Here is a 15,149-nt window from a genome sequence, read left to right as displayed (position 1 = left end):
GGGGGCGGGGGTCTCGGCGGCCCCCGCCTCGGCCGGCGGCTCACCCACCGTGATGATGAAGGGCAGCGTGTTGATCATCTCCAGGATGAAGGACACGCGGAAGATCTGCTCCCAGATGTTGCCCTGGGGAGCCAAGGGGGTGGGCTTCAGAGCGGGTGGTGGGGAGAGAGCACCGGGGTGGGGCGGGGGCTGAGAGAGAGAAACTGAGCCAGTGGGAGGTCAGAGGGTGAGACCGGGGGCTGAGAGAAGGGGTGCCAGGGGCTGGAGGAGCGGGCCGGCGGAGGGTGTCAGTGGAGGGGACCTCCGGGGCAGGGCCAGGCCTGGGGGCACTCACTTTGTAGCTGAGGTAAATGAGAAGCATCGTCTCCAGGAAGCTGATGATGGCCACGATGACCTGGGGTAGGGTGGGAACGGAGCCTCTGAGCAGGGCCAGGGGGGCAGCAGGGCCCACCCGGAGCTGCGTGCCCTCCGTGCCCCACTCACCTGAATGGCCCACAGAGCCACCTTCCTCTCCACCCACAGGATGGGGGCCCTGGGGAGAGAGGGAGGTGAGGCCCAGGCTGAGGGTCCCCAGCCATCCGGGCCTCCGCTGATCCCAGGCTGCTCCTTGAGCTGGACAGTGGGCGGCAGCCTTGCCCTTGAGGGGCGGAGAGCGAGAGGGGAGGGGGGGGTTCCTCCAGAAAGGAGGCCTTGGGGAGGGGCTGTGAGACCAGGGCCTGAGCAAGGCCGCTCTGGGGACAGGCTTAGCAGCCCCAGGTGGCCACTGTTTCTCATCCAGGTTTCTGTGCCCCTGCACGGGGGCTGTGCTGGTCGTCCATGCTGTCAGGTTTCCTGACCTCAGGTCCTTGACTCTAACCCACGTGGCTCCCTTGAGGAGAGTGACATGGGGGAGGGAGTGGCCCTGCCCAGACATAGCCTCTGGACAAAGGTTGGAGTGAGACCAGCAGTTGGGGACGGATGGCCAAGCTCCATGCTGGCCCTGCCCACCCTCCCCAGGCCCAGATGGCCAAGGCCTGACCCTTGGGGGCTCCTTCTGCAGCCGGGGTGTCAGGTAGTGATTTTCTCCACCAGTGCACAGAGACTGAAATCCCCAGGCCTTCCTTTGGGTGGGAGTCGGGCTGGGCTCAGAAGCTGTCCTGCCCCCACTGTGCCAGAAAGGAAGGGCTTCCAGAGCCAGGTGTGAAGGGACGGGCTGGCCTGTCCCTATGTGTCCCTGCGATCCTAACCCTCTTGCCTCCCAGGGACAGGTGACCGGGTGGGAGTGGGACCAACTGAGGGGCTGGGAACAGTGCCAGGGCCTGGCAGATCCATCCTGCTGCTGTGGAAGGCCAGGACTGACCTGCAAGGCTGGGCCAGGGTGCCAGGGGAGGGGTGTGGGTGAGGGAGTAAGGCCGAGAGGGGGGCTATGGATGTGGGGAGGCTGGAAGGGAGAAGCCTCCATCAGGGAGGTGGCCAAGGCCCTGGAGCTCATCCTAACCTCCGGCCCAGGCACCCCCGCCGCTTCGGGGTCACTTCTCACTGCCTGACCGCGGCACCTGCTCTTTTTGGCCAAAGGCTCATGAATCGCAGAGGCAGCGGCCGACCCTCTGGCAGGTCCTCCCTGTCTCTCCTCTCATCCAGGGCCCCTGGGGCTGGAGGGCGTCACAGAAGGGCGCTGGGCCAAGCCGGCTCCTGGTGACACCCGCTGTCACTCTTAGGGTCTCAGGGGCTGTACCCCGCGGGGCCACCCCAGTGTTGTTACTGCTCGGCCAGGCTCCGGGGATCCCAGGAGGCGCTCTGGCTGTGACTGGGCATCTGTCCTGGGGGCCCGGACACCACCCCGCCCTGCCCAGGACCTCTGAGCGGGAGCTGGGAGGCACACTCACCAGTTGATCTCGGAGGACGACTCATTGAAGGTGTAATTCTGCTTCGGGCAGCCCCAGCTGTGGAGAGACAGGAGCTGGCCGCCGCAGCCCCTCCCAGCACTGCCCCTAAAGGGACCGGACCCTTCCAGGATTGCCACGGGCTCAGGGCGTGTGGGGGGCACTCTTCCCAACCCAGGGCCAGACCCCACATCTCAGATGGGCGTCTGAACTCTAACAGTCAGGGACAAGGAAGCCTGCTTCCACCCTGAAGAGGCTGTATGGAGGGTCTCTGAGGAGGAGGGTCTCTGGGGAGGAGGGTCTTCGAGGAGGAGGGGCAGGGGGAGGGTCTCTGAGGAGGAGGGGCAGGGGAGGGTCTCTGGGGAGGAGGGCCTCTGAGGAGGAGGGTCTCTGAGGAGGAGGGCAGGGATCAAGACCATCTCCAAGGAAAAGAAATGCAAAAAGGCAAAATGGTTGTCTGAGGAGGCCTTACAAATAGCTGTGAATAGAAGAGAAGCGAAAGGCAAAGGAGAAAAGGAAAGATATATCCATTTGGATGCAGAGTTCCAAAGAATAGCAAGGAGAGATAAGAAAGCCTTCCTCAGTGATCAGCGCAAAGAAATAGAGGAAAACAATAGAATGGGAAAGACTAGAGATCTCTTCAAGAAAATTAGAGATACCAAGGGAACATTTCATGCAAAGATGGGCACAATAAAGGACAGAAATGGTATGGACCTAACAGAAGCAGAAGATATTAAGAAGAGGTGGCAAGAATACACGGAAGAACTATACAAAAATGATCTTAATGACCAGATAATCAAGATGGTGTGATCACTCACCTAGAGCCAGACATCCTGGAATGCGAAGTCAAGTGGGCCTTGGGAAGCATCACTATGAACAAAGCTAGTGGAGGTGATGGAATTCCAGTTGAGCTATTTCAGATCCTAAAAGAGGATGCTGTGAAAGTGCTGCACTCAATATGTCAGCAAATTTGGAAAACTCAGCAGTGGTCACAGGACTGGAAAAGGTCAGTTTTCATTCCAATCCCAAAGAAAGGCAATGCCAAAGAAGTTCAAACTGCCGCACAGTTGCACTCATCTCACCCACTAGGAAAGTAATGCTCAAAATTCTCCAAGCCAGGCTTCAACAGTACGTGAACCGTGAACTTTCAGATGTTCAAGCTGGATTTAGAAAAGGCAGAAGAACCAGAGATCAAATTGCCAACATCCATTGGATCATTGAAAAAGCGAGAGAATTCCAGAAAAACATCTACTTCTGCTTTATTGACTCTACCAAAGCCTTTGACTGTGTGGACCACATCAAACTCTGGAAAATTCTTTTAGAGATGGGAATACCTGACCAACTGACCTGCCTCTTGAGAAACCTGTATGCAGGTCAGGAAGCAACAGTTAGAACTGGACATGGAACAACAGACTGGTTCCAAATAGGAAAAGGAGTACGTCAAGGCTGTGTATTGTCACCCTGCTTATTTAACTTATATGCAGAGTACATCATGAGAAACGCTTGGCTGGATGAACCACAAGCTGGAATCATGATCGCCAGGAGAAATGTCAATAACTTCAGATATGCAGATGACCCCACCCTTATGGCAAAAAGCAAACTGAAGAGTCTATTAATGAAAGTGAAAGAGGTGAGTGAAAAAGTTGGCTTAAAATTCAACATTCAGAAAACTAAGATCATGGTATCTGGTCCCATCACTTCATGGCAAATAGATGGGGAAACAGTGGAAATAGTGACAGACTTTATTTTTTTGGGCTCCAAAATCACTGCAGATGGTGATTGCAGCCATGACATTAAAAGATGCTTACTCCTTGGAAGGAAAGTTATGACCAACCTAGATAGCATATTAAAAAGCAGAGACATTACTGTGCCAACAAAGGTCCATTTAGTCAAAGCTATGGTTTTTCTAGTAGTCATGTATGGATGTGAGAGTTGAACTATAAAGAAGGCTGAGGGCCAAAGCATTGATGCTTTTGAACTGTGGTGTTGGAGAAAACTCTTGAGAGTCCCTTGGACTGCAAGGAGATCCAACCAGTCCATCCTAAAGGAAGTCAGTCCTGAGTGTTCACTGGAAGGACTGATGTTGAAGCTGAAACTCCAATACTTTGGCCCCCTGATGTGAAGAACTGACTAATTAGAAAAGACCCTGATGCTGCGAAAGATTGAAGGCAAGAGGAGAAGGGGACGACAGAGGATGAGATGTTTGGATGGCATCACCGACTCAATGGACATGAGTTTGAGTAAACCAGGAGTTGTCGATGGACAGGAAGGCCTGGCATGCTGCAGTCCATGGGGTCATAGAGTTTGAGAGATTGAACTGAACTGAACTGAGGAGGAGGGTCTCTGAGGAGGAGGGGGAGGGGGAGGGTCTCTGAGGAGGAGAGGCAGGGGAGGGTCTCTGAGGAGGAGGGGCAGGGGGAGGGTCTCTGAGGAGGAGGGTCTCTGAGGAGGAGGGTCTCTGAGGAAGAGAGTCTCTGAGGAGGGGGGTCTCTGAGGAGGAGGGGCAGGGGGAGGGTCTCTGAGGAGGAGGGCCTCTGAGGAGGAGGGTCTCTGAGGAGGGGGGTCTCTGAGGAGGGGGGTCTCTGAGGAGGAAGGTCTCGGAGGAGGGGGGTCTCTGAGGAGGAGGGTCTCTGAGGATGGGGGTCTCTGAGGAGGGGAGTCTCTGAGGAGGAGGGTCTCGGAGGAGGGGGGTCTCTGAGGAGGAGGGTCTCTGAGGAGGAGGGTCTCGGAGGAGGGGGGTCTCTGAGGAGGAGGGGCAGGGGAGGGTCTCTGAGGAGGGGGGTCTCTGAGGAGGGGGGTCTCTGAGGAGGGGGGTCTCTGAGGAGGAGGGTCTCGGAGGAGGGGGGTCTCTGAGGAGGAGGGGCAGGGGAGGGTCTCTGAGGAGGGGGGTCTCTGAGGAGGAGGGGCAGGGGAGGGTCTCTGAGGAGGGGGGTCTCTGAGGAGGAGGGGCAGGGGAGGGTCTCTGAGGAGGAGGGTCTCTGAGGAGGAGGGTCTCGGAGGAGGAGGGTCTCTGAGGAGGAAGGTCTCTGAGGAGGGGGGTCTCTGAGGAGGAGGGGCAGGGGAGGGTCTCTGAGGAGGAGGGTCTCTGAGGAGGAGAAGCAGGGGAGGGTCTCTGAGGAGGAGGATCTCTGAGGCAGAGGGTCTCTGAGGAGGAGGGGCGGGGGGGTCTCTGAGGAGGAGGGTCTCTGAGGAGGAGGGTCTCTGAGGAGGAGGGTCTCTGAGGAGGAGGGTCTCGGAGGAGGGGGGTCTCTGAGGAGGGGGGTCTCTGAGGAGGAGGGTCTCTGAGGAGGAGGGGCAGGGGGAGGGTCTCTGAGGAGGGGGGTCTCTGAGGAGGAGGGGCAGGGGGAGGGTCTCTGAGGAGGAGGGTCTCTGAGGAGGGGGGTCTCTGAGGAGGGGGGTCTCTGAGGAGGAGGGGCAGGGGGAGGGTCTCTGAGGAGGGGGGTCTCTGAGGAGGAGGGTCTCTGAGGAGGGGGTCTCTGAGGAGGAAGGTCTCTGAGGAGAGGGGTCTCTGAGGAGGAGGGGCAGGGGAGGGTCTCTGAGGAGGAGGGTCTCGGAGGAGGAGGGTCTCTGAGGAGGAGGGGCAGGGGGAGGGTCTCTGAGGAGGAGGGTCTCTGAGGAGGGGGGTCTCTGAGGAGGGGGGTCTCCGAGGAGTAGGGTCTCTGAGGAGGAGGGTCTCTGAGGAGGAGGGGCAGGGGGAGGGTCTCTGAGGAGGGGGGTCTCTGAGGAGGGGGGTCTCTGAGGAGGAGGGTCTCTGAGGAGGGGGGTCTCTGAGGAGGAAGGTCTCTGAGGAGGGGGGTCTCTGAGGAGGAGGGGCAGGGGAGGGTCTCTGAGGAGGAGGGTCTCGGAGGAGGAGGGTCTCTGAGGAGGGGGGTCTCTGAGGTGGAGGGGGAGGGCAGGGGAGGGGCAGCGGGAGGGGCCAGCCGGGTAGGAGAACACAGGCGGGGAGCCCGGGGAGGGGGCTGGTGGCTCCACCCCGACTGCCGGCAGGGGAAGGGCTGTGCGTGGCCAGAGATGGACCTGGAGCCCTCAGGGCCTCCCGGAGGCTAGAGCTACTGAAATGAGGCTGAACAGTGTGCTTGCAACACGGAGTGAAAGCCACGCTCCTGCCCCGTGTGCTGACTCTAAGAAGCACATTCCCTAAGTCACTCCTGAAGAGGAGCCTCCCCAAGCCACTGGGACGCCCACCACTGGGAAGGTGGCAGGGGCCTGGCCGCCGTGCTAGTTCTGCCCCAGATTTTAACCAGAGGCAGGGTCGCGAGCTACAGGACCTCACTCTCATGGAGTCCCACGGGAACAGGTGGCTCCCTCCCCCTTTTTTCTCAATTGGCCCACTTCCTCCTGCACCTGAGCCTGTTGTTGCAAACTCAATACCTATAGGAGTCACAAGCCACCCTTCCATGCATCCACCACCCACCGACCCATCTATCCATTTGACCCATCCATCCATCCATCCACATCCAGCATCCCTACATCACCCACCATCCACCCTTCTATCCACTCATCCATCCATCTGCTCATCCATCCATCCTCTATCCATCCACCATCATCTGTCCACCCACTACCCATCCATCCATCCATCCATCTTCCATCCATCCACCCTCCACCATCCAACCATCCACCATCATCCATCCACACACTACCCATCCATCCACTCTACCCATGCCTCTACCAGCCCCCATCCGTCCATTTGCTCTCCCACCCACCCACCCTATGCCAGGTGCTGTGCAGTGAATACAACAGACCTGATCTCCCTGGGGATGTTAAGCCAGATGCCTCGATGTCTCTGGAGGTGGGGGAAGGTGAGATGAACCCAGAAAAGTGCTCTCAAAGTCAGTTACAGCCCTTCTCAAACCACCACGGTGGGACCTGCCCTCCCACACTCAGGATGAAGTTGAGGTCTGTTCTCAGGAGCAGGTGAAAGAGTCTGGCCTGGCGACCCCACCCACTGCACGTGGGGGTGGGGAAGATGCACGCTTGCACGGTGACCTTTCACTCCTGCCTCCTTCCCAACTCAGCCAGCAGGAGCCCAGTGGCCAGGCCCTCTGCTCCAGGGAGGAGGGGAAGGATCTGCTCTGAGGAGCTGGGGAGACAAGTGACGGACTGCACCTCAAGCGCAGGGCCCTCGGCCTCTGGACGCCCACCCTTAGTGTGAGTGGCTGGACATTTGAGGAAGTCCCCTGCCCACAAGCCCAGAGACCGAGCAGAAGAGGAACATATAAGAAAGGAAAAGGTTTCAGACAAAGCCCAGAGATGCCGACGACAGGACATCTGTGGCGGGGCTGACGCTTGAAGATGACAAAAAATCATAAAATCTTGGAAATCATAAAATACGGGAGCAGAAGTGAAAATCTCAGCTAGAGGGCTGGACAGGAAGTCGAGGAAACTCCCAGAAAAAGGAGAAACAGGAGAGAGGACCATTCCAGAACCTTCTGGAACCCCAATCTGAGTGTGAGGGAGTTGAGAGAGGCTCCCAGGGCAGATGAGGACCTAGTTGCAGACGAGCCCAGCCCTGCGTGCCCCAAGCTCAGTGTCCACCAGGACCAAAGTGGTGCTGAGAAGGGATCACGCCAGGCATCCCTGAGATGTGTCAGACATGGGCACAGAGAGCCAGCCCCACCAGCTACTAGGGCAGAAAACTGCTTCCCACCAGCAGCGCGAGCAGGAGCGCAGGGCCCTCTGGACAACACGAGGCAGGAAGCACCTCGTCCAGCTGTGGGCTCTTGGGCTTTGGGAGGCGCAGGCACTGTGCCCATGGCCCCGCTGGAAGCCCCGCGGCAGGGGTTCCGTGTAAATGAGGGAGAGGCCACAGGGCCGGAGGGGGCTGGGGGAACCGGAGGAACCCAGAGAAAGGGGCTCACCTCCTCTCCCCACTGAGGCCTGCTATCCCCACCCACCCAGGAGGAGCTGGCGGAGCCAGAGCCCCTCGCTGAGACCCCCAGGCGCCACTGGGTGGGCAGGGAGGGGGCATCCCAGACCCTCTGGGAGAGCTCTGTCCAGGCCCGGGTGCAGCCGCCGTCCACAGGGATACCTGGTATCAGCGCCAGCCTGAGGGCTATGTCCTGGCCATGGCTCTGGGAGGGGGGTCCCACACACAGACCCCTGTGCAAACCCCATCAGCCTCTGTCATGGCAACAGGAAGGCCCAGCCCCCGGCCCGCAGGTCACCCACCATCCGATCCCCAGGGCCGGGTCGTCCAGCAGGACGCGGACAATGTAGAGCAGGCAGGTTAGCAGCTTCAGGGAGAAGTTGAACAGCCGGATCCTCAGGCCTGTGGGTGGGGGCGGGTGGGGCAGGAAGTGGTCAGGGCTCCTGGAGAGGCTGGGACTCTGCACCTGGGCCGCTGCCCTCGGCTGTCCCCGCCAACACTGACCGAGTGGTCTGCGTTGGGGGGGTTTCTGCTGGGCCGGCCTCTGAGAGGCTCCACACCCTCCCACCTCATGGCTGTGGTGTGGAGGGTCCCTGAGCTGCTGGCCCTGGGGGCAGGCCTGGGGGATGAGGGAGCAACCTACAGATCGATGGACCAGGACCCACGGGCACCACCTCTGCACCCCATCCTGCATCCCAGGTGGCCAGGCTCCCACTGGGAAGGCAGGTGGAAGGAGCCTGCAGGGCAAAGGGGAGGGCCACACTGTGGTCCCAGGGAGCCCTGTGGGGTGGGGGGCTGAGCTGGTGCCCCTGGTGGCCGTGGCTAGCCCTGGGGATCCCCCCAGGGTCCCAGCATCTTCCACCCTGGAAGGTGGCAAGGAGCTGAGATGAGGAATACGCCCATTGCCCCGCCCACTCCAACAGTGCCCCTCTGCCCTGCCCCCCCCACAGACCCCACTCACTGGATCTTTGGTTTTTGATGAAGAACAGCTTAAGCCTCTCCTTGAAGGTGTTCTCGTTGACGTAGAACTCCACCTGGACCCTGGGGGGCAGGAAGGCGTGGGCTTGGGGCCAGGGGGCTCCAGCCCAAAGCCCCACATCCTCACGTGCCCCCAGCAAACGGGCCGGCCGGATGCCTCCCTCCCAGCACCCAGGGCCCTCCAGGCCCCGCAGATGCACATACTCAAGGCTCCCAGCCTTGGCCATCATGGCGGCCGCCAGGACTACAGGTGGCCTGAGTGGCTGGCCCTTGACTCAAAACACACCATATGCTTTGCACAGAATGTTCCAGAAGCTGATGGCCAGGTGCTTTTCTGGTGGTTGTGCCCAGAGGCCTGCTGCAGCCCATGGGACAGTCAGGGCTGGCAGTGGGGCCCCTCCAGCCACGGCCATTGCCCTAGACAATCCTCAGACACCCTGAGCCCCAGGGTGGGCGCCCAGCTTCCAGGGAACAGACCGCACGGACTGGCAGGAGCAGCCTGTTGAATGAGGAGGCAGATGGGGGAAGGGCCATCCAGTCAACCAGGGTAAGGCGGGGCCTGGGAGGACTGGCCGCTGCCCCACCTTAGGTGCAGGCCCCCTGTGGCCAGCCGGGGCATCATGTTCCACCACAGTGAGAACTCCGGTGTTGACAGCAGGCAGGACGGCCACAGCCCTGCTGCCAGGTTCTCGTGCGGGAAAGGTCTAGCATTGCCTTCCTCCCAGAAGTGGGGCTGGCACCTGCTGACTCCACACGGCCTCCATTCCAGGCTGCCTCAGCCACAATGGAGGCTGGTCTCAGGACCCCAGAGCGGCCCGCGGGCATCATCGCTGTTCCCTGCCCCCTGACCGGACAGAGGCACCGACAGCCTGGGATTTGGGGCGAGGATTTGGGCCAGAAAGGCCTGGTCCAGGTTACCCAGATGTCAGGTGGAGGTGAGCCACCCTCAGAGATGCTGTGGAGGTGGGACAAGGCCGTCCAGGTGAGGCAGCGGCTCACCCACGGCTCTGTGGGAGGAGGCAGAGATATCCAGCACCTTGGAGGCAGAATTGTGCTGCCCAAGGAATCCTGGAGGGCTGGGTGGAGGAGGTGGGATGCAGGACAGTGGTCCACAAGCAGAGGTGAGGCGCACGCTGGTCCCAGCCCCTGCTCCCCACTCCCACCCCATTCAGAGCGGGGGGCTCTGAACATCCTCCCCCTCTGACCAGGCTCCAGCTCTGATCAATGCAGAAATTAATGCTGCTGTCACCTTGAAAGTTTCATGACACTGCTCTGCCAGGGGCTGGTGACCCCATCATCTTCAAGAAGTGTTTAAAATATTCATCGCTCCCCAAAGCCTGTTCGACCCAAAGCACGTGAAACAGACCTGACGTTCCGGCAGCAGCCATCTGTACCTGCCCACGTGGTGGACCCGAGGGAGGGGCCGTGGGCAGAGCCCCAGCACCTCCCTGACCTTCGCAGCTGGGGGGGCCCTGGCCTGACCACAGCGGCCACCCCTGGTCACAGGGCTCAAGAAGGGCCCAGGGGGAGTGACGGTGGTGTAGGCCTCCCCACCCTCAGGTCCGGGTGCAGTGTGGTCAGCGGGGCAGCAGGACAGGCCTCCCGCAGAGCAGGGTCCAAGCCCAGAGCACCCCCTGCACATCTCTGTTAGCCCTCTGTGAGAGGGGATGGGCCTGTACCGCCAGTGCACCCAATGATACGCCCACCCCGGCACACTGCCCTGCGCCCCACACACCTCTGTGTACCCCACTGTCCGCTGTACCCAAGCACACTCACTGTACATCACAGCCCAGCGTACTCCTCATGAATGTGAGTTACTCAGTTGTGTCCGACTCTTTCTGACCCCATGGACTGTAGCCTGCCAGGCTCCCCTGTCCATGGGGTTCTCTAGGCAAGAATACTGGAGTGGGTTGCCATGCCCTCCTCCAGGGGATTGTCCTGACCCAGGGATTGAACCTGGGTCTCCTGCACTGACAGCAGATTCTTTACCATCTGAGCCACCAGGGAAGCCTGCACGGCTCCTAATACCCCAGTGTATCTCGGAGCACACCACTGTATCCTGTGTACCCCAGGGTAGACTACACCCCAGCACACCCCACTGTACGTGGCACCCTAGTACTCCCAGTGCACCCCAGCACACTGCACTGCACCCCTGCATGCCTCGCTGTACACTACACTCCAGTACATCTCTGCATACCCCCCTGCACTCCAGTGTACCCCAATAGACCTGAACCCCAGCCCCCTCTGTAGCTGCTGCCTGGGGCCGGGTCAGCGGAGCTCCCGAGGGTCCCTGGGGGGAGCTGGTCAAACACCTTCTCTGTGAAGAAGGGGCTCAGACAACCTGAGCTGGGCCAGGGCCAGGTCAGGGGCAGACGCCCCTGAGTGGTGTGCACGTGTTCGGAGGGACCACATGCCCCCTCACCCTCCTGCCTCTACAGCGAAGCCTCAGGAAGGGGTCCCCACCCCTCATGCCCTCCACTTGGGCACCTCTCCCCTGAAAGTCCCTGCCCAGACCCAGGGGTCAGGATGGCTGACCTGGGACCAGTTACTCCTAGTAACTAGTGGACTAGTAACTGCTCCTAGTAACTGATGTGGACAAGAAACCTACATCACCTGTCAGTCCCCTCGCCTGGGCAGCTATGGACACCCAGTTAGGCCTGGCCTGGGAAGTTGAGCCTGCGTGCTGGGGAAATCCACAGAACCACCTCCACTTTTTGGTTTTTCATTTTTTTTTTTGGCTGCAATGTGTGGCATGGGGGATCTTCCCTGAGCAGGGATCGAACCTGTGCCCCCTGCACTAGAAGCATGGCACCTTAACCACCAGACTGCCAGGGAAGTCTGTTGCCTCCACCAGCTGCAGCTGCCCACCTCTCCCACCACAGAATGCAAGTTGCAAGCTTTTCCTTTAACCTCAAGTTTAAGGCGGTGGGTCTAATTCAGCTGAGGGTGTGCTCTTGGCTCTGCAAGGCTCCTGAAGGAAGTGGCCACTTGGGGGAATGGACCGTCTGGCCTGACAGACAGAGCCCAGCTCCTCACCTGCCTGGCCCCACCTGTCTGAGCCTCAGCCGCTTCACCTGGGGAACAGGCAGTGACAGGAACCACCTGCCCCGGGCATTCTGAGGGTGCCTGGCAGGGCTGCTGCAACCGCGGAGAAATCAAAACAGTCTCCTCTGTACCTCGGGTTCTCCCCTGTGAAGTCTGGCTGTGCTGTGCTGTATTTAGTCACTCAGTCGTGTCCAGCTCTTTGCGACCCCACGGACTGTAGCCCACCAGGCTTCTCTGTCCATGAGATTCTCTAGGCAAGAATACTGGAGTGGGTTGCCGTGCCCTCCTCCAGGGGATCTTCCCCACCCAAGGATTGAACCTAGGTCTCCTGCATTGCAGGCGGATTCTTTACCATCTGAGCCACCAGGGAAACCCCAAAATCTGGCTAAGTGTTGGTTTTCAGAGGAGGGTTAAGTGAGAGAGGACCCCTGCCCTGCCACCCTCTGCTCAGCGGTGCCAGCGATCAGGGCTGGTTTTGTTGTGTCCGACTCTGGCCCACACCCATCACTCACATCACCCAGAGAAGATGGGCCCGTGCTGTAAGCCCACATGTGTGGCTGCAGGTGGCACGTGGTGGATGCCCACCAGCTGTGGCTCGAGGCCCCTTGGTGGCCCCGTGGTTGAGCTGGCTGCCAAGCCTGTGGGACGCTGCTCTGAGGAGCAGGGGAGGGCTGGGCGGGGGCCGGGAGCCGGGACACCACCGAGAACTCAGATGGTGACGGCCCTGCTAACAAGCTTGAGAGCCCCGGGCAGGGGTAGACAAGGCGTCCACCCCTTACACACCCGCTCCTGTTCATCCACTCATTCCTTCAGCGGGCGGCCAGTGGAGAGGGCTGGGCACAGCGGAGGGGCCACTGCTGCTTAGTTCAGGGCGCGGGAAGGCCCTGTCAAACCCTGGGCAGGCCTAGTCACGGGGCCCTGAGGCTTCTGGGACCTCGGCCTCAGAAAGCCCCTGGGGTACCCCCTGGGGTTAGGCCACGAGCCCCAGGCCAAACCCACACCCCGTCCTGGGACAGTCCTCAGCCCTGGTCTCTGTCCTGCTTGGAGTGAGCAGCCCTCTGACTGTGAGGACAGGGACTCAGGCTGAGCAGCTCAAGACCCATGCCCCCGGCCCCTCACCGGGCCTCTCGGGGGGCTCCTGCCAGCCTCACGCCCACACGCATGGAAACGGAGGCCCACCCAGGCTGGTGCTGGCTCACATCACCCAGTGGGTTGAAAGAGATGGGCCTCTGGGCTCCCCACGGAGCCCAGGGCTCCCGAGTCTCGGGTGCCAGCAGTCAGCTCTGGTCCATTCCCACGTGGCTTGCATTTGAGTGGCCCAGGCCCAGGCCCACGGCTGGTGTGCAGGGTCTTGTCCACACTGGATGGACCAGAGGGGGCCCCCTTGTGCCAGCAAAGTGGCTCAAACCCCACTCACCCCACCCCACACCCAGACAGGACCTGCCAGGCGTGGCAGGTGGAGGACGCCTGCAGCGCCCCTGCGTTGACCGGCGGGCTGACCGGAGGGCTGGGGAGCGGCCTTCCAAGGGTTCCTGGCAGGCGGTTCCGGCACAGATGGCCTGTGCCGGGAAGCTGCAAACGCAGGGCCAGGCGCCCGGCCCCGGTGGGAGGGTGGCCAGACACCAGGCACACGCCGCGGGCAGGCCCACCCGCCTGGCTGTGACAGTCGCGCACTCACATGGGGCGGAGGTCCGGCGGCCTCCTTCCTGGGGGCCTGCTGTGGGCTAGTGGCTGTCCAGCAGGTGCCCGGGAGCTCCAGGCAGGAGGCCGAGGAGCCCACGGGCAAGACGGAAGAGCAGAGCCCAGGCTCAAGCGTAACTCCGAGGCCGGCTATTCTGAGACTGAGCAGAGCCTGTGACCTGCCCAGGGGCCCCGGCGGGACAGACACGTGGCCTGCTCCACTCCAGGTCCCGGGCGGGACCGGCGAGGAGCCGGGCGGGTCCGGTTTGGGGGCGGGGCCCTCGGGCTGACGGTGGCACTGGGACTGCTCTGCCCCCGCCACACCCAGCCCTGTCGCAGATTCACCAGTGGGGGCGTCGTGGGGACACAGGGCTCTGCTGTAGCCCTCTCCCGCCCCCCACTGCACAGGCTGGGGCACCGGCCAGCCTGTGGCCACAGGCCTCCTCTCTGCCAGTCGCCCCTCCCGGGGTCTAGGATGCTGAGGAAAGCGAGGGCTCCAAGCGGTCAGGCAGGGTGGGCAGCGACCTCTCAAAGCAACAGACAGCGCTGTCCTGGGCCTCCCCAGTACTGGCACCTTGGCTGGGTCAGGGCTCTGTGAGCCTCCTTGGGCCTCCGAGGGCCCAGGGACATTTGCTCTGCCAGTGACCAGGCGGCTCTGGGGCAGAGGACCACAGCCTCAGCCCCTTGGGCGGCTGCAACTGTCCATTCCCCCCTCACCCCGCCAATGGCCTGGGACCTGCTCCTGGGGAGCGGGCGGAGGCACCGTCCCCCTCTCTGCACAGTATGGGACGGAGGCCCAGGGTTGGCCCGGGTAACGATGCCCGAGCCTTGGGCTGCAGGAAGCAGCGTGGAGAAGCCCCCAGTGAGTGCTGGTGGCTGCTGCCAATGATGTTAATTAACGAAAGAATAATCAGGCCCCGCGTGGTGGCCAATCTGGATGCGAATGTGCCCATCGGGGCTGCTGAGGGGCTTGGGTCCTCTGACCTCAAAGTGCCCTCCGCAGCCCTAACTAAAGCCAGGAAAAGCTGGAAGGGCTCATGGTGGGGCAGCTGCGCCAGGCGCCTGGGGCCCTGATCTGCACAGGTGGCCACAGTGGGCTGAGGCCCGAGTCCCCAGCAGTCACCTGCCTGCCTGGACCACAGCAAGGTCCCCATCCCTTCCTAAGGGCTGTCGTCACCACCGTGGGGCCGTGGGGTATCTGGCTCCGGACACCCCATTTCCCATTCACAGGCTCCTTCCCAGAGAGCCACGCCCCATTCTGGCCCCAGCCTCAGCCCCACTCAAGGTCCAGCAGCCCCGGCTGTGCCCTGCTCTCTCTGGGCTGCAGGACAGACGGTGCTGGGCGCGGCGGACCCTCCCCCTGGGCAGTCACGGCCCGAGCCCCTTCCCCCAGGGCCTGCTCTGGGCCAGGAAGACGCCTGTGAACCAAGCACTTACTGAGACAGAGAGGAGTCCAGGCTGAAATCTTCCAAGTGAAGCCTGGGGGCAGAATGGAGCGGACACGTCAATGCGGACGGCGGACGGATGGACAGATGGGGGAGACTGGGCTCCCGGACACAGAGGGAGGACTCAGGCAGGGGGCCGAGGGGAGCAGGGGCGCACCCATGCGCACATCCCCTGGCAGGGCCTGGCCCCCTGGACGCCCCAGAAGCAGCACGGCGCCCACGGCAGTGCGGGCACATGCACCCCGCCCCCACCCCGGAGGGACGGGGTGACCC

The 15,149-nt window shown here is 61.5% G+C and overlaps 1 protein-coding gene across 14 annotated transcripts in view; it reads right to left on the bottom strand.

The window, feature by feature from the left end:
- KCNT1 (potassium sodium-activated channel subfamily T member 1) overlaps positions 1–15,149 on the bottom strand; it is a 72,421-nt gene that overhangs the window by 24,520 nt on the left and 32,752 nt on the right. For 4 of the 14 annotated variants that reach the window (XM_081590601.1, XM_081590606.1, XM_081590600.1 and 1 more), the window contains exons 1-7: positions 13,430–13,684; positions 8,690–8,769; positions 8,031–8,130; positions 1,866–1,922; positions 484–532; positions 335–394; positions 49–123 (exon numbers count right to left, since the gene is read on the bottom strand). In XM_081590601.1, the coding sequence (XP_081446727.1) occupies positions 49–123; positions 335–394; positions 484–532; positions 1,866–1,922; positions 8,031–8,130; positions 8,690–8,769; positions 13,430–13,431 (423 nt within the window). In that variant the 5' untranslated portion in view covers positions 13,432–13,684. Of the gene's footprint in view, positions 1–48; positions 124–334; positions 395–483; positions 533–1,865; positions 1,923–6,604; positions 6,646–8,030; positions 8,131–8,689; positions 8,770–13,429; positions 13,705–14,868; positions 14,911–15,149 lie in introns of those variants that run through there. The other 10 variants (XM_081590597.1, XM_081590596.1, XM_081590598.1 and 7 more) reach the window with 6 other exon arrangements.

This window comes from Giraffa tippelskirchi, chromosome 4 (genome assembly GCF_054371585.1).
Source record: "Giraffa tippelskirchi isolate mGirTip1 chromosome 4, T2T-mGirTip1v1.2.pri, whole genome shotgun sequence".
NCBI classification, from domain to species: domain Eukaryota; kingdom Metazoa; phylum Chordata; class Mammalia; order Artiodactyla; family Giraffidae; genus Giraffa; species Giraffa tippelskirchi.
The sequence above is the reverse complement of the archived record's forward strand: the minus strand, read 5'-3'. Positions and strand labels throughout refer to the sequence as shown.